Source organism: Kogia breviceps, chromosome 11 (genome assembly GCF_026419965.1).
Source record: "Kogia breviceps isolate mKogBre1 chromosome 11, mKogBre1 haplotype 1, whole genome shotgun sequence".
NCBI classification, from domain to species: Eukaryota; Metazoa; Chordata; class Mammalia; order Artiodactyla; family Physeteridae; genus Kogia; species Kogia breviceps.
Window position 1 is genome coordinate 63,776,397 of NC_081320.1, and position 25,863 is coordinate 63,802,259.

At 35.3% G+C, this 25,863-nt stretch overlaps 1 protein-coding gene across 3 annotated transcripts in view; it reads right to left on the reverse strand.

The window, feature by feature from the left end:
* Window positions 1-577: 577 nt before the first annotated feature.
* FOXN2 (forkhead box N2) overlaps window positions 578-25,863 on the reverse strand; it is a 55,035-nt gene continuing 29,749 nt past the window's right edge. For 2 of the 3 annotated variants that reach the window (XM_059078326.2, XM_059078327.2), the window contains exons 2-6: window positions 23,845-24,395; window positions 12,587-12,711; window positions 10,224-10,288; window positions 3,195-3,263; window positions 578-1,693 (exon numbers count right to left, since the gene is read on the reverse strand). In XM_059078326.2, coding sequence (XP_058934309.1) covers window positions 1,173-1,693; window positions 3,195-3,263; window positions 10,224-10,288; window positions 12,587-12,711; window positions 23,845-24,381 — 1,317 coding nt within the window. In that variant the 5' untranslated portion in view covers window positions 24,382-24,395 and the 3' untranslated portion in view covers window positions 578-1,172. The remainder of the gene's footprint in view (window positions 1,694-3,194; window positions 3,264-10,223; window positions 10,289-12,586; window positions 12,712-23,844; window positions 24,396-25,863) is intronic. The other variant, XM_059078329.2, reaches the window with a different exon arrangement.

Consider the following 25,863-nt stretch of genomic DNA (forward strand, 5'->3'; position numbering starts at 1 on the left):
TGTTTATATTAGATTACACTCCATTCGTACTACAAGATTCTCAGAATGCAGCATATTTAACAAGCAAATGAAAGATCCTCTTATTGAAGAAGTGTGCCAAAATGGGTGTTAACTTCCTAATACACTCTGTGGCTATATCCACTCATTGGATAGTTTCTCCTCAACAAAGACAGTTAGTGGCTAAAATTTAAACAATGGTTGCAAAGCACTTTGGGAAAGAACAAATGGCTCCAATAAATGCTATGCAATATCTGGGAAGTTAAAAAATTTCAAAGATAATATTGTAGGGCTTCCCTGGTGGCGCAGTGGTTGAGAATCCGCCTGCCGATGCAGGGGTCACGGGTTCGTGCCCCGGTCCGGGAAGATCCCACATGCAGCGGAGCGGCTGGGCCCGTGAGCCATGGCCGCTGAGCCTGCGCGTCCGGAGCCTGTGCTCCGCAACGGGACAGGCCACAACAGGGAGAGGCCCGCGTACCAAAAAAAAAAAAAAAAATTGTAATAGGAATTAGAGTGTTCTTAAATGAAACATCACAAAATTGCCTTTTCTAAATCTTAGAATTTTTGTTATACTGCCTATGTATCCAAAAGGAACTTTCTAGACATCTAGGATCTTTTCCAATTTATATTCAACTTTGTTCATGTGTCAACAAAAAATAATTAAAAACAAAAATTAAGACAAAATAAAAAATTGAAATCTCATCCTACTGGATTGCATTGTGTCAAGAGAGGAGTATGTGAGAAAGAAAGCAGCAAAATTTTTAGCTGGATCAGCAACTATAATTAATTACAGATTGGAAGAGAAATGAAAAAAATATGTTACGGAGTTGCCAATTCTTACATTTGGACACATTAATAGAATAAAAGATTTCCCCTACAAGTTTAAGACAGAGGCTGGGGATTTTTTTTTTACATAATATTTCCAAATCTTATCACACTTAACACAGAAATTATGCTTTTAGGACTTCACAACATATTTATGATTGGGCATGATCTTAACAGCAACTATTTAATAAAAATTTAAAAAACAAAAATGTTTCAAAATAAACAGGTAATTAGCACCCCTCCCCCACCCTAAAACAAAAGAAGTCCATTATGGCTTTGATATCCCTTGTAAAGAATTAAGTAGAAGAGTATTGCCACATTTAAAAATAATTTCACACTAATAAGTGTTTCTATTTTTTCCGCTGCTTTTGATTTTGTGTCTTTGCAGTACTTATTAGGGAACCTAGACATGTACGAATTCCAGCAAGGTGGAGCAGAGATCCAGCTGCCTCTTTGAGCTCCTCATCAATTTCTTGACATGACTGTTTTCGCATCTTTTTGTCTGGCCCTTTTTCAGAGGTATCTGCACAAGCCTGTGATGCATAGCCACTGTCTCCAAGAGGATCATCTTCATAATCGACGTCCGTATCTTCTTCACTGTGAAATCCTTCACTGCCATCACTTCCTACATGGCTACTCTTTGGGATAAATTCATATACCTCATCCACAGAAGACAGGGAAGACACACTAGACCTGGATGCACAACGCTGTGCTGTCATGCTACTTGCACTGTAATTGTGGTCTTCTTTTGGATCAATGCTGGTGGCTAAAGAATCACTCTCGTGTAATCGCATAGCACTGGAATGATTAAATGCATTGCTATAACTCCTTTTTTTTTGCACTGCTGTTTTAAGAGGAAGAGGCTTCTCACCTGTGGAAAATAAAGCTTCCATCAATAAATCAAATGCATTTGATTGCAGAAACAGGCCATTTAAAACTACTATATCACTCCTGAATAAGTGCTTTAGATTGGTAATGTTTTGTGGATTTTTAAATTTTATGCATACCATATCATCCTGTAGGTATTAATGTGAAACACTTTTAAAAATGGTATGTCTTGACCTTTCCATGGACAATATTATTACTTTGAGCTGCTTGCACAGAATGCCTCAATATCAATGTGCCACTGGTTAGCTAACCATTTACTTATTGATATTTAGGTTGTTGCCAGTTTTCCACTATCACAAATAATACTGCAATGAAAATCCATCCACATGCCTTTTCTTACACATACGCAGTATTTTTCTAAGAGAGATAACAAGAAATACAATTAATAAGTAAAAGAATATACACATTTTAAGTTTTAATTGGTATTTCCAAACTGCCTTCCAAAATGGTTGTACCAATTTATATTCTACAGTTTATGACAATACCCACTTCCTATACTTAACCCCTAATATTATCAATCATTTTAATTTTTCATAATCTCATGGATAAAAAGATAGTATCTCAATATCATTTCATTTTGCATCTCCCTGATTTCTAGAGAAGCTGCATCTTTTCAAACATGTGTTGTCCATCTATATATTTCCTCCTCTGAGGCCCACCTATTCATATATTTTGCTTACTTTTCTGTTGAACTGTTTCCTTATTTCTTACTTATAAAATCTTTTTTATATACACATGTATACTCAATATTATTCCTTTGTCTGTTATATAAAGTGAAGAAATATGTTGTCCCAGTGTTATGCTTAAAGATATCTGCTGTTGTCAGAACTCTAAAATTGATGTTTAATTAAATTTACACAGCTTTTATGGATTTTGCATTTTGCATCTCATCTCAAAAAAGGCTTTTTCCATTTCAAGGTTATAAACATACTTTTCTATGTTTTCTTATTCATAGCTTTCATTTTTACTTTTAAATCTTCAAGCTTAATTTCTAAGTATGCTATTTATTTCTTCATTTCTTGGTCAAAGTAACAAGATCTATCACAGTATTAACCTCGATCTCTCAATTGCTCACATAAATTAAAAGAAATATAATAAAACAGAAACTAAGTTATTCAGATGAAAACACAATCTAGTTAGAAAGAAGTAATTCTGCCTGTAACAATGAAATATTTTGCATTCTAAATGACATCTGAGGGACTTCCCTGGTGGTCCAGTGGTTAAGACTCTGAGCTCCCAATGCAGGGGGCCCGGGTTCTATCTCTGTTCAGGGAACCAGATCCTACATGCCGCAACTAAAAGACGCCACGTGTCACAACTAAAGAGCCCACATGCTGTAACTAAAAGAGTCTTCATGCCACAGTGAAGATCCCATGTGCCGCAACTAAGACCTGGAGCAGCCAAATAAATAAATTTGTTTTTTAATGACATTTGAAAGGTACTCACAAAAAATGTATTTTAAAAAGAAATGCATGATTGCTTACATTCCAAAATTCCTTGTTCTATAGAAGTATTTAAAAGCATCATTGCAGTGGCAGCATCAATATCAGATTCTGAAAAAGGAAAAGAATGATAATATTCATGTTCTTTATAAAAGAGTCTATAAAGGAGAATTAAGAGGTACTAGAGATAATGAAAGTTCTCTTCTTTAATTATTCACAATGAAAATAAGAACCTGACATGCATTTCAATAAGGACTGCCCTTAAACAGATTAAATTAGCCAAGAAAACACAAAAGTATTAATACTGCCTTTAGTCATAATTATATACAAGCCTACAAGTACTACAGATTTATATAATACTCAAGAGCTCAAACATAATTATGGATATTCCATAAGAAAAATGGGTTTTAAAAGGCTGGTAAAATCAGCAGGTTTTATTCCAGAGGTCATTATGCTCTCATACCTACTTCTGTACTAAAAGTTCACCCCTCTCCATCTTGGCCATCTCTGTTAGTCTGAACAATTGTGACTGAATAAAAGTAAAATGGTACTATCTAAAATGTGGAGGAAAAGTTAGAAAATGTTTATAAATTTTAGATTATAAAGAATAAGTTTAAAACAAGACTGATATGAACCCCCCCCCATTTCTATCTCAAAGCTGGAAAATTTTAATTACCCTGAAGTTTTGCATTTTACTTGTAATATCTAATTATAAAGTTATTTTTGATAATAAATTCATGAGGATAGTGACTTGCTTTCTCCTCATCTTGACTATAAACTCTGTGAAGGCAGGAAATGTTTTTGACCTTAATAAACAGGCTTAAGTAAATCAGAAGATTGTTGCTATGAAGGAGCACATAATACCATACTCTTCCCTTGAATAAAATGTGATCTCATGGGGTCCGCCTGCCGATGCGGGGGACACGGGTTCGTGCCCCAGTCTGGGAAGATCCCACATGCCGAGGAGCGGCTGGGCCCGTGAGCCATGGCCACTGAGCCTGCGCATCCGGAGCCTGTGCTCCGCAACGGGAGAGGCCACAGCGGTGAGAGGCCCGCGTACCGCAAAAACAAAGAAACAAAAATGTGATCTCATGAATCAGACTCTCTAGATGAATGTCTTTCCAATTAGACTGTCAGCTTCCTTAAGATAGGAATCATGTCTTATCCTCTTTATGCTCCATAATGCCTGGAACAAATAGTGGTTCCTTGATAAATGTGTAAAGAATATATTACATCTTCGCCCTCCCTCCTTTCCTTAGATTAAGCTGATTATCACCAAATTACAGAGTCCTTGGCATGTTCTAAGTATTATTAACTTAGAAAATGGACAAAGATGGGCCTCTAAGAACAATAGAGGTGGGATTTAAACCTGTGCAGTCTACCTCCAGAACCCAGGCCTTCAATTTGTACTCTATCATCATCCCTTAATACTTACCAAGCATCTATAATTAGAGTATGAAATTTTGTAGAAAATTACCGAGTATACTGGAAATTATCTATTCTGTTATTCGTTGAATAGAGTGTTCTGTTATGAGGCTGACATCATTCCAGGATGTGAGAATATAGCAGAAAACAAAACAGGAAAATCCCTAACCTCTCAGAACACAAAGAAATACAGTATATCAGAGTGAAAAACACTAGGGAGAAGAATTAGGGGGAAGGAAGACAGAGAATGAGGGGAAAGGTGGTTGCAATGTTAAGTAGAGGTTAGGGAAGGCCTCAAGGAGAGGTAACAGTTGAGCAAAAACCTCAGGGAGGTGAGAGAATGAAACCATGAAGACATCCAAAGGAAAAGCATTTCAGGCAGAAAAAAACAGCAAGTTAAAAAGAATTTGAATCAGTGATTCCCACATGCCACAGCCACAGAAGCTAGCAAAACAAAGACCTCTCCAATTCCTATCTTTCGGAATGAGACCTGACTACAATGATAGAGTTCAGTATTCTAACATGTCTTTGAAGAAAAAAAGGTACAGCTTATAGCCCATATTGTATCTCTGTGTGAACCGGAAAAAAAAAAAAAAAAGCCTCCAGGTGAATGTTTCCCTATACCAAGGCACACAGCTTGGGGACTGGAGTGTGGGCTGATTTCAAAGCCCATTCACTGCCTCAGCCAGGTGTCCTTGTGCAGGGCACAACTTGCATGGCATTATACTAACAGCTCAGACTCCTGCTCCATGAAATAATTAAATATCTACCTTGTTTCCAACTTTATTAAAGAAAAAAAAGGGAGTGGTAGTGAGGGAGAGAATCTAATACTGAAATGCATTATAATGAAGAAACAATTTCAGGAAATTTATTAATCTTATAAATGAAGCACCTATAAAACATTCTTAATTTCTGAAATACAATACGTAAAACTAAATAAAATTGATTAAGAGACTTATCCTGACAAAATAAGAAAGCTGCATGAATACGATTTCCTTTCTTAAAATAATAACAAAATTAGGTACTGTTTCTATAACAGTAGAATGATAGGAAAAGTGCTCCTTAAATACCCTTATTTCTTGGAGGAATTTGTTACAGGCAAATTAATTTGAATTTTCCCATATGAAATTACTTCTTTGCAAAAGGATTTTTATCTACATCTGATTTGTTTGGTTTAGAACATTTGCTAAGAATGCTTCCCACAATGCCTTGCCCATTAACTAAAAAAAAGTTTAACTTCAGTGTTAAAATAAGCACCAGAGAAATGATCGCAGACATTCAGTAATCAAGAACACCTGATTATCAATACAATCTTGAACTTCTTGGAGCAAAAACTGTCTGTGTAGATTTTACAAACAATATTTATTTATAGTACCAAATCAGTTTTGGTATTAAAATTAAACTTAAGACTTGTTTATTGTCACAACTGAACACACTTCATAATGCTTTTTTTCATTAGTAATTACTTCATGCTGTTTTAAAGATGGCACTGTGGTTTTAATAAACATACTATTAGCTATATTATTTAACAAATTCAGTTCATGAAGAATGAAAATTTGGTTCATTTATAAAGTCTTTTTAATATATTTTCTCTGATACTATTTAGTTTAATCCTATAATTCACTTCCAGTTTACAGTCATTTGTCATTAGAGCCATGAGCCATCAAAACAGTGAGTTAAACAATAACGACAACAACAACTTAGTTAAAAGTCATATTATTTCCCTTTTTATCCTTCATACTTCTGACTGGAGTTCAAAATATGCTACTGATTTAATAACTGGTTCAAATAAATCTCTGTAAAAAGTGTTAATTTATGCCTCCTGGTTTATATTTTCTTAGCCTTGATGCTAAGAAATTATTAACAATAATTGAGAAAAAATTTTTAAAGACATCAGTCTTAACTATGTGAAAGTGAGGGTTATAATAAGACAAATAAGTTCTTATCATCTGATTCTCAGTCTATTTGCTTAAGGAATGATATGAGAACTAGAGGCAGAATTTAAATGGTTATAAGCTAAGTAATAACTATAATAGGATTTGCTGCCTTTATCAAAACCAATATACACATTTACAGAGCATCCAAACAGAGAAGCTGTTTCTCGTGATTCTTTAAAGAAGTAGGAGAGCGATTTCAAAAAATTACTAAGACTTTAAGCTGCTTGGACCACCAGTTTACTTTCATTTCAATTAAGATAAAAATTATTCTAATTTGTAACCTTAAATTTGAACTTAGATATGCACTTAACCCCTAACTTCATCATTAACTGTCTAAATTTCATATTTCTTTGTAGTATGCTACTGCTTAAGTATAAATACTAAAATTTACTAACTAGAATATAGTTCCGTTTTTGTCTTCTTTGTTCAGATATATCCGTGGTGCCTAGAACAGTGTCCAGCATACAAGTGCACTCGATAAATATTTTTTTTTTTTTTTTTTTTGCGGTATGCGGGCCTCTCACTGCTGTGGCCTCTCCCGTTGCGGAGCACAGGCTCCGGACGCGCAGGCCTAGCGGCCATGGCTCACGGGCTTAGTTGCTCCGCGGCATGTGGGATCTTCCCGGACCAGGGCACGAACCCGTGTCCCCTGCATCGGCAGGCGGACTCTCAACCACTGCGCCACCAGGGAAGCCCGATAAATATTTTTAAACAGATGAATTACTCCAAACCCACACCAAATATTGACAAAAACAGGCTTTGTTTTGCTATCTCAGTATGAGATTCCTGTGCCTCCTGCTGCCCACTATACAATACTGTAAAATAGCTATTGGCAAGGTGAGCAAAAAAGATTAGACTTTAAAAAAGATGATTCTGTGAAGTGACAGATGAATCTTATATTGGATTCTAATACTGGAGCCAACAATGAAACTTCAGTGATCTTTACAAAACACAAAACTGACAATGTCATCTCATTCTTTAAAGACCTTCAGCAGTTCTTTCAACGCCTCGTATGTGGTAGGAGTGCAGGCTCCGAAATCAGAGTTCCTTCTATACCATTTACTAGTTGTGTGACTTTGAGAAAGTTACTTAATCTCTCCAAAGTTCAGTTTCCTTATTTGTAAGAGAGGGTAACAATACCTCAAAGAGTTGCTGTAATGCATGCAAAACACCACAGTCAGAAACTCAATGCGAACTAATGTTATAGTTATAGGAAGAAGTTCAAACTCATTATGCTAAATAAGCTCTCCTTGATTTGGCTAATGCCTGCTTAAACTTCTTCATTTGCCTCGCCCACACTAAACGATCACATCTACAGCCACTGGACCGAGGCTACCTTGTCCTCTTCTATGCTCTTAGGTTTCAGCCATACTTACCGACCTGCAGTTCTCAGCAACTGTCCTCCACCAAACCTCTACCCAAAAATATCCTCCCAACTTCTGAGGCCCAGAGCTCAAGCATCAGTTTCTTCTCTAAGAGGCCTTTCCTGACCCACCTCTAAGCTTAATTTGCCACCCACTTCCTTTTCTCCCAATGTACTATGCATAATTCTAGTCAACCTTCTTCAACTAAACTGTATGTTTTCTGAGAGTAGGGCCTGGGTCTCTTTCATCTCTGCATATCCCAAAGCACCCAGTTCAATGCTTGGCACAATGGAGGAATTCAACAAGTACTTGTAGAATAAACAGTTGAATGTTTAATCAATTTATCATTGTATTTTTCAAACTTTACCTTAGAAATAATATCAAGAGTTATGAAAAAGCAAATTTCCTCAGAAGTCTATGAATATGTGCTAGAGCAACCTGATTTAATTATAAATTTTCTTAAGTTTTTGTGTGGTATTATGTTTTTCTGTTAAAACTCATGAGAATTGTGTATTCTATTCCAGGACAGACTTGCATTGGTTGACAGAATGCCAACCACCCTCCCCACCAAGTGAATTACTAGAAGGGGAATAGGCCTAAGACTCACAATGATAGAGATGGAGGGAAGTAAGGTGTTAGCAGTCATGGAGAGATGTAAACTCATAAGATGAAGGAGAATTACCTATGCTCTAGTTGTGGAAGCTGCTCCCCCAAGGAAGAAGAAGAATTTGGATGGAATAGAACAAGAGCAAGAAGAAATTCTAAATAAACCCCAGAATTCAAAAGAGAAAATGTTCTCAAAATGCATATATTAACTAAGCTTAAAAGACTAAGGGTCAGAACTCACTGAGGCAATAAAAAGATAAAGGAAGTTTCAGCGATACCTAAATGTAAAGAGAGCACATTTACTCATGCAGGTAACACGAAAATGGATACTTGCCTTATGTTAAGTTACAACATATCTGAAGCAGACTCCCAATCTGCTTAACTTCTCTGCAGAGTCCTCTTAAGCTTTTTCACACTCTTTCCCTCCCTTATTTTTACAGACCACCATCATATTGTTTCCTAGGCTTGGCTTAGTGTAGTTCTAAAGAGCCTAAATAACTCTGATACACAGAAAGGCTTTTAGACTGAGAATTTCTATTTTTAAAGGTCATAGAAACACCTGTAGGCTCCAAAGCAACAATGCTAGGAAAACTTATGTTAATATATCACTAAGGTCTTCCCTGGTGGCGCAGTGGTTGAGAGTCTGCCTGCTGATGCAGGGGACACGGGTTCGTGCCCCAGTCCGGGAAGATCCCACCACATGCTGTGGAGCGGCTGGGCCCGTGAGCCACGGCCACTAAGCCTGCGCGTCCGGAGCCTGTGCTCCGCAACAGGAGAGCCCACAACAGTGAGAGGCCCGCGTACCGCAAAAAAAAAAAAAAAAAAAAAAAAAAAAAAAAAAAAAATATATATATATATATATATATCACTAACCTGTAATACTAACTATGAGTGGGGGGGGGGAACTGCAATTTCAGAATTTTGACCTACTTTTAAAAAGTCTACAAAATTCTAAACGTTAACTTATTGCTTTCTTCCTAAATTATAGTTCTTTACACTTAACCTATAAAAGAAATATGTAAAACCATCCCTAACTCAAAGGCTGTACAAAAACAGGTGGCAGGCCAGATTTGGCCCATGGGACATAGTATGTCAACCTCTATTCTAGAAAGACTTAAAAAGATAATTCTCTATTGCAGGCATTACTAAGAAATACTTCCCTATTTTCAAGGAAAAGTATACATAAAAGGAAATGAAAACAGGAATATAAAACAGTATACACAGTATAATCCCAGTGGAGAAAAAGTGTGTGTGGGAGGTGGGGGGTGTATGTGCATGTATGTGCATGCATGCAAACATATCTACTCAGGTGAAAGGCATAAAAAGGACCAAAGCAATTATATTAAAATGTGAACAGCAGAGGTGCAAGATAGATAGGGGTAGGGGATTAAGAGGTACAAACTACTATGCATAAAAGAAATAAGCTTTAAGGATATATTGTACAACACGGAATAGAGTCAATATTTTATAATAACTATCAATGGAGTATACCTTAAAAAATTGTGAATCACTATGTTGTACACCTGAAACATATAATATCAAGTATACCATCAAGTATACCCCAATTAAAAAGTTAACAGCAGAATAAAGGGTAAGTTTTCATTTCGTTTTTATAAATGTTTTTATTTTCCAAAACTTCTACAATGAACATTTAATACTTTTATAATTAAAAAATAATTAAACAAAAATTCTGATTTTTGATCTGAGTTTTTGATTTAAAATACTGATCTTCCACATACCTTTGAAGGTTTGCACCTGGTTCTGCTTGAGTACAGAGCTTAAATAGTGAGGTGATAAAGAACCACTGAAAAATAAAGAGATAAGACAAGCATACTTATAAAAGATCTTTATTTCACATTTTATAGAACTTAGTTACAAATACAACTAATTTGTACAATAAAAAACACAAACTATTTTTACCTTGTTTTCTTTGCTAATACTATTCAGTTTAGGAAGAGTCTGCCAAAGCAGAAAGAGCATAAGATCCAAGTTTAAATCACAACTATTTGGGTGTTCTTAGGCAAAATAATTAATCTTTTAGTTTCTTCATCTGTAAAACAGGAATAATTAAACCTCCCACATAGGGTTGCTGTGATAATTAAATAAGAATAATGAATTTAAAATGCCTGGAACAACAGACAATACGTAATAGTTACGGTTTGATTTTGTACTGGATGCCTAAGATTGATATGATATTAATACAGGTGTTACTATAGAAATAAAAAGTGTTTATTAAAACAATGTTTAAGGAAGACTGTATGGTGATGACAAAAAACAGATAAGTTCCTGATTTAATCAATAAATATCGGTATCAAATTAAACTTTCTATATTCATGAAAAGAGACCAGTAGTTTTTTTCTTGTTTTTGTTTTTGTTTTTGTTTTTTTAGTTCCAAAAAGTAAGACATTTTGGGGACAAACTATTTCTCTTCTTTGGAATTTTTGACAGTATTTAAAAAAAATCTGTTTTGCTAACCAAATTAAAAGTCTATTTCTTAGCCACAGTTTTACATACTCTGTAGATCATTCTCTTCCTCAGACTTACCAATTATGACATGAAAGGGCTACACAAAGTTGTGTCAGATGGAACTGTCATTTTGCCAAACAATGATAAGGAGAAAATGTTTTTAAAAATATTAAGGTAATGTTTTAAAGTCAGAGATTATAATCTTTATGCTGTTGTTTTATCTACCTGTTTTTACACCACAAAATCAGCTTTATTTAACATATAAACATATGATAAAGCTAAAAAATATAAACATGAAAATGCATCATATCAAAGGCAAAGTAAAGTGTATTTTTGATGGTATACAAAAAAGCATGCCAATTCTCCCATTTAATTTTTAATAAAAAATAACATTGCTAAATAAAACATGAAAGGACCATCAGCAGAACTTACCATTAGTTTCTAAGCTATTATTTTTTTTAACTAGGACATCTCGTAAGCACCAACATTAAAGAAGGTATCAACTCCCAAACAATGAGAATATAAACTCTGATAACGTCTTTTCCAGGTTTCATTTCATAAGGATACACCAGTTCTTGTTACAATGATCCTTCTAATCTACTAATATGGTAAGTAAGCTTAAATCTCAATGAGTATATATGTACATATATTGCTGACATTTCAACTTTAGTCTTACTAATTTTTTAAACTGTATCTCAGCTATAACCACTCCTCTAAAAGTCATCTAAAAATACTTAAAGAAATTAAACACATGAAATGTTGATAACTGTTGCAGATGGGAGTTCACTCTTTCTCCCTACTTTTGTGTATGTTTCAAAATTTCCATGTATTATTTTATTAAAAAGCTTAAAAAACTTTTTATAGACTACCCTTAAAAGTATCTTGACAAAATCTGTCATTTTTAACTCAAATGAATATATGTAATAGAATTTTAAAAAAAGATTCTGAAGGTTTCTTTAAGAAAAGGAAACGATCAGATTTAAGGACATCATATCATTTTCAGATTTAACTTAAAATTGGATAGCTATAAGATCAATTTATTGATCACTGAGTTAGAAAACAGAAGCCAAGGAAAATCATAATATTTACCAGCAGAAACAAAACAAATAAAGAACTCCAAAGCATTATTTTAATAACTTGACATTTAAAAATTTTAGACTTGAACATAATTTTCAAATATTAAACATGTAGTGAAGGAAAAAAACTTAAAATAGAAAAAGAAATATAAATATGTATATAAAAATGCTGCAATGACAAAATTAATCACCTTATTTAAAATTTTTTAAATATACTTTTTTACTTTCCCATGTCTTCAGGTCAGCATTAGCACTGCAGACAATTTAAATGATTTAACCTTTACAAAAAGGTTTCAGGTTATACCTGAAATCATATTATCACTGTCTTTAGAGTTTAGTTAGAATATTATTAACTACATTTCCAGAATTTATGTTCTCACTTATCCAACATCCTGTTTCCTAATAAGTTAGACTATAAGTAAAAATGCCTTATGCTAATGTCTTATTCATAAATCTCTATATAATTAAAAAACAAAAAACCACTACAACTCGAAGTTTCTCCATCTCATCTAATGAAATCTTATATATCACCACTGACATTTACATGTTAGATTCTGTACCTTTGTGGTGATGCAGGAGGGATGTAAAATGTTGATTTTGAGGGAAAAGGTTGCTTCTTCAGTGCTTGCATAAGGTTGGGTTTATATTCTGGATCAACACACCATAAGGAGCCTTTTCCATTAACCTAGAATAAAATATATAAGAATTAGTAACCTGGAACTTTAAGACACACAAAATCAGTGTCTGAATGTTTTTAATAAATGTGTGTGGGGGAAAAAAACCCCAATAGTACCTTTTGAATACAATGCAAAAGTTGAAGTAAATTTGCTAGGAATGGACTGTGTGACTAAAAGCCCCGGAGGCAGACTGCCTGGGTTCCTATCCCCTACCCTGCCATTGACCCACTGTGTAATTTTAGGAAGGTTAACTAACCTCTATTTCTCTGGGCCATTATTCCCTTATTTGTAAGGTATGGATAGTAACAGTACCTACTTCATAGGTTTGTTCTATGGATTACATTATGCATAAAGTACTCTGCACACTGCATAGCACATAGGGCCACAGGACTGCACAACTCTAGGACACGGCATTTACATCACATTCTGTGAGAATGATACAACACCAAACTGTGCAGAGAACAGCATGAAGGGCTGTACAAGGTGGCCCTCCACATGCTAAGATGTCAACAAATGTTACCCCTTATCACTACTGTTAAAGAAAGAAAAGATTAGTGTCATTCTCCCAAAAGTGCTAAACAATATATTAGGTGATGCATATAAAAATAACTTTATTTTTTATGGCATTAACACTAATGTTTAGTTTCCCATTTAAACTGTTTCAATTCAAGGCAAACAATTTAATGAAAAGATGGCAAAAGTCTCAAAGAGTAGTTAAGTCAAAAACTGAGGCATGGAAAAGACTCCTGTAAAAGATAAAAAAGAGGAAGAAGTATCAACTCTTCCCTCAAGATGGTTAAGTTACAACATTTGAGGAACTTCTGGATAATATGGTAATGGGCACACATGCCCAGATTTCATGGAAATAGTCACTAGAATCTAAAAATAATACAATTTGTATGATTTCTGGAACTAGAGAAAATATAACAGAAATGCCCGCTAAATTGCAAATGGGAGGTGCCTGAAAGACTGGCTTGCCTGCTCCACAATTCTCCTAATATGAAGGAAGAGCTTACCAGGAAGGTAAGTAGACAACATAGCTGAAGAATCTCACGGAAATGATCTAATGTGCAAGGGGAAAGGCCACGCTATGAGATAATTCCTTCAAATAGGTTTGAAAAATGCTGAGTATTTTACCTCTTTCCTTCTTAGAAGGTTACATTACATATTAGCAGCTTAAGGGTCCTAAACAGTCCTGCTTCAATTAAACCTGTTTTAAGAAGTTTCCCAAAGTTATTTGACACAGAACCTCTTTCTCCCAGGAAACATATGAGGAAGCTAGTGTTCTGTGGAACACCTATGAAAAACACTGATGTAATTAATGAATTCTTGGAGAGTATACTTTCCAAATATTAACAGAAAAAACTACAAACATTGATTAGACCATGAAGAAAAATAAATGACCCTTTAAAGATCACTGTAGCGCAAAAAGAAAAAAAAAAAAAAACCCAACAACAAAATTCTCTGACCACTTGGAAATTTATAAACACTCCTGTATTAAAAAGATATCCAGGGCTTCCCTGGTGGCGCAGTGGTTGAGAATCCGCCTGCCGATGCAGGGGACACGGGTTCGTGCCCCGGTCCGGGAAGATCCCACATGCCGCAGAGCGGCTGGGCCCGTGAGCCATGGCCGCTGAGCCTGCGCGTCCGGAGCCTGTGCTCCGCAACGGGAGAGGCCACAACAGTGAGAGGCCCGCGTACCGCAAAAAAAAAAAAAAAAAAAAAAAAAAGATATCCAAACTACAATTACAGATTATCTAGTAAATAAAAGGTATAAAAAACACAGTTATATAAAAACTAAGTGGGTGTGGTCAAATGCCACACACACTAGTCAAGCTAGTCAAACTAAATAACTGAAGGACTTCAGGAGCTGTAAGATCACCTGCAAACTCTTCCTTCAGGATGTATCTTTCCTACTTCTTTAGCTGAACATCTACCCCTACCTACACATCCTGAACAGTCTGACTAGATGCACATCCCTACAAATGTACCACATCTACCTACAGCTTACATACAAAACCCTACAGCCATGCAAAGAGGAGGTCCAACTGCAAATTCATCCCACACTGCCCCAGAGCTAAACACTACTTGTACAGAAGTTAAAAGTACAAGCCTTGGAGGAAGAATACCTATTTTGGAATCCTGGCTCTGTCACTTAACAGCTGTGTAACCTTTAGAAAAATGTCTATGTTCTCTGTGTATTAGTATGCTCAAAATATATATAAAACAGTACCTATCAGACACAAAAACACTCAAACATTGGCTACTACTATTGTTATATTTTATGTTCATTTTCTTTGTAGTTTTAAAAATTGTTCCTGTTTCTTGCAGTCTAATAGCATGCAAATTTGTTTTTGTTTCTATTCTGCTAGTTATTGATACTAAATTTTAATAAATATTTTTGAAGATATTTAATCTTTTGAAGATACAAATGTCAAAAAATTAAATATAAGGTATAACCTGACCCCCTCCCACCATGATGTACAAAACTTCCTCAGAACTAACTCACAAGATTAGTGAGATTCAAACTGTTACTAATTTTTGTTTTTATATTACACCTTTTCTATTTCAAAAACCCTTTCTTAAAATTTGAATTACACTTCACAACATTAACAATTATATAGACAACAATAAAACTGACCTGTGTCCTATTCCCCTGCTCCTTTTTGCTTGTATAAAATCCTATATGATGTAAGCTATTATCATTGCTGAAGATTTATTGTGATAAATTCCAGGGCGCTTCCATTTCCTGAAATCTTTTTCAAGGTAACATTAGTCTATTACTGAGGCTTTTTTATCTCTAAATATCATGTCATAACTATTATAGCAGAACGGCATAATGAAAGAATAGTGTTTCACATGTTTTCAGACTGAGGTGGTAATCATTGCTTATTGATTGGCTACTTGATAGTGGACAAATCACTTAATCTCTTAAGTCTGTCCTCTCATATTTTATCTGTAAAATTAAAAAAACAGGCCACTTCACTGAGTTGTGATGACAGTCAAATAAGGTAATTTATATGTAAGCGACATAGAGCTGCAAATTAAGTGAATACTAAGAGATTATACTGAAATTGGCATATATCAATAGTAAGTTTATATGGCTTAATAACAATATATTCCTACTCCTAAGAGTTGAGGGAGTTTTTAAAAACATCAACAATAAGAACAAAAATCAATTAATGCTGAAGAGACAAAAGTTAGAAAAAAAAAGAGATGAATTAAATTGATAAAGGAAAAACATTCTTGTCTGAGGAAAAGTATGGTAATTGAGTATAAGGCAGTTTTTAACATCCTAGCAACTTAAATATATTGGAAAAGAAAAACCATGGGTGTCAAATCACACTGTAATATAGTAAGAAACATACCATACTATCAGGTGAAACTTTTTCTGGCCTACAGCAGCAAGATATCACATGAAGTACACTAAACAAGTATTTGAAATTTTAATTTTTTTCCAAAGGAAGTCAAATTTTACAAATGTAGTTCTGAATTAAGTGATGGAATATCTTAAATTAGATATATTTCAGTCGCTTGGCCTAAGTGGTAAATGTGTTTTGAAGATTGGGAAATAAAACTTTAAAATGTTAGCACCCACAACATCCTTTGCCTCAAAACCACTTCAGTTTCATATAGAAAAGATATGCATGAATTATTTTTCATATTGACTAAGACAATTATTTTAATAATTCTAACTATGTTCTATCTTGGTATCCCTGAGATTATACTCCTAGAAGCTGTGTACTTCAAATCTACTTTTAAAATTCTCTTGTAAGAGAACTGCAAATTATTTTGATCTTTTAAGAACTGCTATTTCTTTGAAACAGCAAACTGGAAGAACTGGTACTGAAAACTTGTAGTTCAGGGCAGTTAAGTGTCTTGAGTAAGTTCTCCAAATAACAGTCTGGTTTATGTTACCATGGCAGCACTTCCGTTCACTGGGTCTGTTCACAAACTATCAGTAACAAGATAAAATTATGTATTTGCTAATTTATGTTTTAGAGTTTAGAGCAAAAAACTTATTTGTAATCTAAGTCTCACTTAAAAACTTTGCTTCTTTATTAAGTTGTGCTTAGACGATGGAACTCAAGTAATAAAGAGTTTTAGAAGTTAAGTATTGTTTTAAAATAAATTTGCCTATTACAAGACACATTTTTTGTGCAATGGAAACAGGAAATGTGCATTCTCTCATGTACTATTTTGCATTTTGGAACTCTAAGGCTTCTGGACTTATTTGGTAAAGAACCACAGAAGCTTTTGAAGAAATGAGGAATATATTAAGAATTGAACTTTAAAAAGATTTATCTTAATGGAAGTTGTAAAGAAAACTGAGAGAAGAAACAATGTTCCCTATTCCTGAAATGTTTTTATGTACCTGCCCTGTACATTTTAATAGTTCCCCCCCTTGACTACCTTTTTCAGGGGTTTTTGGAACCACTAAATTTAAAAGGGCATTCATAACTCTTGCTTGTAGTGTGAACTTCTATGGTGGCTTGCATGACTTCCTTTCTTGGGATTTAGCTATTGAAGCAAATCATGACTACGAAAATGTACAGACTAAAATTGTACTAAACCAGGCAAAACGTCTAATTTCATGTTTCCCAGTTAAAATCTCCATTAACTGTTTTAGTTTGGCGTTTACAAAAAGTTAGAAAAGCAGATTTAAGACTTCAGTGTTAACATTTAAAACATAAAAACAAATCAAAACAAAAAGACACCATGTCTAGCTTTTGTAATTTTAAAATTGAGACAGATAAATGCCAAGCCAAGATTTTTAGACGCATCTTTTGAGAGTGGTAACTATGGTATGGATGAGGGTAGGAAACTAATCAACAGTTATACCAGCTGGCTGGGTATCAATATCAATTTGTAGTTTGACCTGGACCTTTGTCAATCTTGTCTTCTTTTTTGAGATTACCATCTCTAGATAACAGCTTTCATCAGAAAAGTGCTTTCAAGGTTGCCAAATTCAGTTCCAGCATCTAATGGAACTAAGTATAACTTGCTTGCCTTTTGCCGATTGGAAGAGAAATACTGTCATTTTGAGGCATTGATTCAAGAAGTATTTTATAAATTAAAAAAAAAAAAAAGAATTCACAAGCCTTCCCAATCCCACTTGAATGTATCACTTTCTGTCCAAATTTCAGACATTTAAGAAAAGTGATCCATTGATTTTCGTGAAGACCATCACCTACCAGTTCCTTCCCTCCCACATTGACTTGTGGCAATAGCTGGCTAATTTTTGTGCCAATGTATTACAATTTCTATATTTACTCGCATACTCTTTATTAGCTCATAAGATAATTTCTTTCTCTTTATCACACTCTCCCTGAAATCTGGACTGTATGTTTTCCAATTCACTAGCTTTCACTTCCTTAATTCCTTTCTTTCTCTAAAGATTCAAAAATGCTCAGGTTAATTATATAAATAATGCATACAATTAAAAATTAGGGACAAGAACAAATCCCTTTTGATCACTAACACAAATTATACCACACTAGACATATTGTTCTAGAACTTTACCACAATGAATATTCTTATATATTGAATGCATCTCTTTGTGTGCAAGTATGAGTTTTACTTAAGGGGAGAAATCAGAATCTGATCCATTAGATCAAAGGATATGCACGTTTCTAATTCTAATATCTACTGCCAAGTTGCCCTCATGAATGGTCATACTAATTTACACTCCTATTAATGGTGAGAAAATACTGATATTGATTTTCATTTCCCCATATCTTCAACTAAAAAAAATTTTAAAATTTTGCAATCTAATGGGTAAAAACTGTTTTTTTGTTCTTTTAATTTGTATGTCCCTGATTTGATTGCTAGAGAGGATGAACATCTCTGCATATGTTTATGGCCATGTGTATTTCCTCCTCTGTGAATCCCCTGTTCATATTCTTGTCAATTTTCCTATCAGGTTTTCTTTTTCTTATTGGATTGTATGTGTTCCTTACATACAGTGGTGTGCTGCTGACTATAAACATCCCCTATCCACTTCGCATTTAATGACATAATGTTGGTAGCTCGAAAGTGGCCACAATAGAAATAACCACTGTTCATATATTTTTAATTCTTATCTTTTGGCTGCTACTTGTCTCAATCACTTCTTAGCTAATCATTTTCAAGTTTTTTTTTTTTTTTTTTTTTTCAGCATTTGACACTGTTGCTCATTCACACTTAAACTGACTCTCCCTGGCTTCCATTATACCATACTTTTCCTAGACTCTTCTACTGAAAATCAATGCTGAGGGCTTTAAACTTAGAGCTTTAATACCATAACATCACTACCATTCTTGTATCATATTTCTAAATATCTAGTAGACATTTCTCCTTTTACATCCCATCATAAGCATAAACACAATAGGTCTAAAACTAGAAAAGAATTAAGGATACAGTTCAAAAATTAAAATCTAATAATGCACGGTGGAAAGGATACATCCAAAATTTCCAATGCTTTCAGTCATCTGAAAGGAAAGTTTGACTGGGGCAGGGGGATCTGCTTCCAAAATGGCTCACTCATATGGCTGTTGGAAGGAGGCCTCATTTCCATGCCACAGGGCCTCTCCACAGGGCTATTTAAGTGTCTGTATGATCATAACAGCTGACTTCCCATAGAGCTAATTAGCCAAGAATCCAAGATGGAAACCATAATGTCTTTTATAACCTGGACTCAAAAAGCACACTCCATCGTTTCCATAATATCCTCTTGGTTACATGAGTCAGCCCTATGCAGTATTGGAGGGGACTCCACAAGGGCACGAATACCGGAAGGTGGGGCTCATTTGGGGGCCATCTTGGAGGCTGGCTATAACAGAGACTGATCCTTTAAAATCGCTAAGGCTTTGTTCAATGGCCTAACCACATAGTTGGCCTTTATAAATATTCCATGTGTAGTAGAGAATGTGTTACACAGCAAAAGGTAACTAATAAGCTCCTTTAAGTTAGTTATAAGACGATGATGTGTCCAAATGTCTTGCTACCCAGGGTGTGTCCATGAATCAGAGGCATCAGGATCACCTGGGAGCCTGTTAGAAATGAAAGAGCCTCAGTCCCCATCCTAGATTTGCTGAAGCAGAATCAGTATTTTAATAAGATTCCCAGATGATCAGTAGGTACATTCAAGTTTGAATAGCACTGTCCTATAAAATTCTTCAGTTACCAAAAAATATAAGTACTTACCCTTTTAACTTTTATTCTAAATAAGAATAGGACACTTGGGGTATAGAAAGTCATAAAAGAACATCACTCCCAGCCTAACAGGAGAAAAACAGGACTTCCCTGGTGGTGCAGTGGTTAAGAATCCGCCTGCCAATGCAGGGGACATGGGTTTGAGCCCTGGTCTGGGAAGATCCCACATGCTGTGGAGCAACTAAGCCCGTGCGCTGCAAGTACCGAGCCTGCGCTCTAGAGCCCACAAGCCACAACTACTGAAGCCCGCGCACCTAGAGCCTGTGCTCTGCAACAAGAGAAGCCACCGCAACAAGAAGTCTGTGCACTGCAACAAAGAGTAGCCCCCACTTGCTGCAACTAGATAAAGACCGTGTGTAGCAAGGAAGACCCAAAACAGCCAAAAATAAATTTTTAAAAAATTAGTTTTTTTTAAAAAAATTAGAAAACAAAATAGCCTACATAACCATAATTTTTTATGAGCCTATCTGAGATCTAAGGCTGCAAGACAACAGAAATAATTGAATTTTGAAGTATGACAGGTCCTGTGAGATGAAACATATGAACAGTTTCACATTTGGTAGAGCATGGAAGAAGTGGCAGTCACAATAAAAGGCAAGAAAAAAAAATACTCAAAACTGTAGGCAGGCAGGAGACTGAAGGAAGACAGACACCTTGGAGATGGAGATAGATGTGCAGAACCTACCATGGTCTGAGGCTGGAGCAAAGATATCAGGCAAAGCCCATTCATGCTCCAGGCCCTGAATGAGCGTAAGGTGAAATCAGGTATCACTGTGGCAGAGGCACAAAACCTGCCTAAACCCTGGACAAAGCTCCATACGAAGCAAAAGCAGTCTGCCACTGAGAAAGAGGCAAAATACACTCCTCACCCCAGTCCCCGGGAAAGGATGGCTGCTGTTGGGAGAAAAGTACAAAACCCAGCTATCCTCACATTTTACTGACACTAGGCAATGTATTCAATACTACATGCCATTAGAAGGGCAGGAAATCTGTTCATGCCCAAATCCTTCAAAGATACAAAGGAGAGATCTGCTGCTGCTGGGAAGTGGTCACTCACTTGTACCTAGAACTTCCCACTGATATTAGGCAACATCTACTCACCATGATGGGAATAAGCAAGAAATTGGCCTGAGTGCTGGAACAGTGGTGTCCAGTAGGAATTTATACAATGACAGAAATATCCCATTTTGTGCTATCCAATATGCCAACCACTAGCCATATGTAGGTAATTGGCTATTGATGAGTGCAGCTCTAGACTCCACTCTGAGTAAATGGGAGAGACTGTCCACTCGTGGAGGAGACAAGGAAAGTCCCACTCTTGAGGCACAGGCATACAGAGTCTGCTTAAGACTAAAACTGGAGCAGAAGAACTGAGAAACCCACCCTGTTCACACTAAGAACTTTGTACCAAGTAACAAGCAAGAGCAATCTATTGCTAATGAAGGGGCAAGAGTACAGAGAGAAATATTCAACTCCTCTCACCTCTAAATGTGTCACAAACTGAAAGATGGAGTTGGAGCAGAAATGCTGAGAAAAATCACCTGACATTCCAGGCCACACACTAAGTACAAAGTATCAACAGTCTATCTCTGTAGGAATGTGAAGACTATGGTACACTGAAGGTAACTATGACAGCCACAAAACCCAAACCCAGCTCAATTATTTACTAGATTGACCAATACCCGTTCATACTAACAACGTGACAGAAGTAGAGGAATACCTATTTCTGGATAGAAATATTATTTACCTCAGATTCTACCATTCTTTAACAAGCAATGGCTGCCACTTAATCCAAAATTATTCAACACACAAAAGCAGGAGATAAAACAATCAACAAAACCAGACCCAGAGATGGACCAGATATTGAAGTTATCAGACAGACACTATAACTGTGATTAATATGCTTAAAGATCCAGTGGGAAATTTTAACAAAAAGATGGTGGGAAATTTTAACAAAAAGATGGCAACTATTTTTTAAAAGGCAAATGAAAATACTTTAAAAATATGAAGACAACTTTATCAGGCTAATCAGCAGAATGAACACAACAGAGGAAAGAATAAAACTATAGAAAGATCAGGAGATTGGGACTGACATATATACACTAATATGTATAAAATAGATAACTAATAAGAACCTGCTGTATAAAAAATAAAATAAAATTCAAATATTCAAAAAACCCCCACAAACTATAGAAAGATCAATAGAAATTATCCAAACTGAAACAAAGAAAGAAAAGAGTAGGAAGAGGGACAGAGCAACCAAGAGGTGAGACAATAGCAAATGGTCTAATATATTTTTACTTGGAGCCCAGAAGTAGGTGGTGAACCACAAGAAATATTTGAAGAGATAATGAGGAAAAAAATTTCTAAGTTTAATGAATGTCAACAAACCACAGATCCAAGAACCTCTGAAAAAACAATGCAGGATAAAAATAACACACCAAAGCACATCATAGTCAAACTGCTAAAAAGTAGTGATAAAGAGAAAAATCTTGAAGACAGAAAGTAAGAAAAAAAAATTACAAACAGAATAAAAATAAGAATCATAACAGACCTCTCTTCAGAAACTATGCAAGCCAGAAGACAGTAATGTCTTTTTTTTTTTTTTTTTTTGTGGTACGCGGGCCTCTCACTGTTGTGGCCTCTCCCGTTGCGGAGCACAGACTCCAGACAGCAGGCTCAGCGGCCATGACTCATGGGCCCAGCCGCTCCGCGGCATGTGGGATCTTCCCGGACTGGGGCACGAACCCGTGTCACCTACATCGGCAGGCGGATTCTCAACAACTGCGCCACCAGGGAAGCCCGATAGTAATGTCTTTAAAGTACTTAAAAAAAAAAAACCTGTCAACCTAGAATTCCATACCCATCCTCCACAAAAAGGTTAAAAAAATATTTCATTGCTAGTAGACCCAAACTATAAGAAATGTTAAATCAACTTCTTGGGAAAAGGAATTTATCTGGACAGGGCATCAGGATTAGTCAACTTTTTCTGTAAAAGGCCAGATAATAAGTGAATTAAAATTATTTGAAGGCAGACTGTGATAAATAAAAAATATATACTGAAAACTGTATAGCAATTAGTTTAAAAAAAAAGAGTAGCTAGTAAGCCAATAGAAGAGATAAAATTGAATCATAAAAAAATACTCAATTGACAAAAAGGCAAGAAAAGTGAAGAAAAGGAAAAAAGAACAGATACAGCAAATAGAAAAAAAATAACGTAATGACAGATTTAAATCCAACCATATCAATTACATTAATGTAAATGATCCACACTCCAATTATAAGGCAGAGATGGTCATGTTGAATAAATAAGAATAATACATAAATATAGTGACAAGAACATTACAGAAACTAAGAATAGAAAGTTAGAACATTAAAAAAACTAATTATAACTGAATCACTTTGCTGTACACCTGAAACTAACACAACACTGTAAATTAACTATACTTCAATTATTAAAAGTTTTTTAAAAAAGAGAAAATAATAATAAATAAACCCTAATTTATGTACCTATAGTAGAATGGAAATAATTCTGCTAGGTTTATATCAATACTGAAGAAATTTTAAAACTTCTCAAATGAAAGCAAACGGTGAATATAATTAACCTCAGTCTGAAGTAATCTTTTTTTTTTTTTTTCCTTTGGTACACGGGCCTCTCACTGCCGTGGCCTTTCCTGTTGTGGAGCACAGGCTCCAGACACGCAGGCTCAGTGGCCATGGCTCACGGGCCTAGCCACTCCTTGGCATGTGGGATCCTCCCGGACCAGGGCACGAACCCGTGTCCCCTGCATCGGCAGGCAGGCTCTCAACCACTGTGCCACCAGGGAAGCCCTGAAGTAATCTGATTGACTATTTTTTTTGTCTTCCTTTGATTTCCTCATATGTTAAGATGTCCATGTTAATTCTCCCCCACCTCCCTAAATATAGCAATGTTCATAAACACTGACCTTGCCATGGCTTCTTTCCACTTTCTGAAAACATTTATTCAGGGACAGATTATGTCGAACAGAATTCTTCCAGCCTGTTGGTGCAGTTGCAAAATATGGGAAGCGGTTCAGTATCCAGCTATAAATTTCTTTGACAGGCAAACATTTATTTGGAGAGTGTTCAATAGCCATATAAATGAGAAGACTAAAGGAGTATGGGGGTTTTGAAGTTGCTGATTTTTTTTCTGGGTTCTGATAGCACGACGGTCCTAAGGATGGCACATCATCTCCCTCTATGTCATACAATGGACTAACAATTGGAAGACCCTCACTTCCAAAGCTGAAGTTTGTTAGGAGATTAGTACTTTCGTGAAGCCAGTTCAAGTTTGTGAGTTCATCATCTGCTGACTCACTGTTCACTAGAGTGGCCTTTGGCCTGGCAGCATCAACAGCTTCAGGCAAGCTTCCCATTTTGTAAATCTGGCTTAATCCTGCAACCTTTTCAGCTCCTGGAGTTTCAGCTCTCTTTTCTGGAGTCATTCCAATTATTGGACCCATTTACTCTTACAGTTCTGCAACAAAAGAAACAATTATCAGTTAGTGTAATATTTAAGATTCATAAACTCATGGAAGAAGGAAATACATATTTAAACATCCCCAAATCAGAGAAATTTTGCAATCAATATCCCACATAATATTTAAGCACAATATTTGTATAACAAAGATGCTAAAGGTTACTATACAAGGAACAGAACTTATTTCATGTTATTTGAAATGACTGCAAATAAAATGCAACACTATAGCACAATATGTACAGATGATATTAACAAAATTAAATAATGTATTTTGAATACTTATTAAAGTTCCTAGGCCATAGTAACTGCCTAATAAGTAATGTTTGCTGTTACTAAAAATGAATAGATTATTTCTTTGAATTATAAAGCTCTATAATCTATTCATCTTATGGATCTATGACTTCACTGTAATTAACAGTCATACATATGGCTCAATACAAACAATAACCAAATTTAACATAAAGCTCAAATAATAATTCCAAATAAACCCTTTCCTCAAATCTGAAATACTTACCATAAATAAATGATTTCTAATATTTTTATAGTATATCATACTAAAAAGATAACATTCCTTAATTACTAAATTCATTACTAGCAAAATTATATTTACTATAAATTTATTATTTATTTGTAAATTCCAGTATTTTTAACTCTTCCTTCTATATTATGTCATCAAGTACTGACAGTGAGAGGTTGACATTCTCTTAGTAAAGTCTGAACTGTCACTATATTTTCAAGGGGAGAAAAAAAGCTGTTTCTAAACTATCCTTTTTTATTTCCATTTTATCAATGACTTTTGTTTTGCTTTTGAAATGTACTTCAATTCAAAATCTTATTATGGGAGAATAACTGACCAGAAAGGAAAGTGACAGAACTAATGTGCCATTTAATTTATTTTCAATGGTTCCTCAAGGTACCTCATTTCCTCCATTTCTGAATTCTGTGAAAAACCCTCTATATCTTCTATTATTCTATTCACACTTCTTATACTTACATAAGTGAAATAACAGAAGTACCCCCAAGATTTTATTTTATTTTAAACATAGCTGGCAGGTTACTCTATGAATTATGAACACTGGTCAATTTTGGATGCATAACAGTCTATCTGGATTCTGTTAGCTATTAGATGTAGTCTCAGAACACACAATTATCAATAGCATCCAACAGTTAATATTTTGGGAGTAAGCCATTGTACTAAATACCACATATTACAACTCAATTAACTATCAATTAAACCCTATAAAGTAGGCACTACTATTAACCCAATAGTATTGCTTCGGAAAATGATGCAGAGGTTAAGCATCCTGTTTGAGACTGCCTGGCTGGTAACTGGAAGCACCAGAACTTAAGCCCAGGCAGACTAACCTCAGAAACAAAACTCTAGCCACTATATTATCCTGGTAACAGTATATATATACATATCACCTATGAATACCAATGACCCAATCCTATCCATTTAAAATCT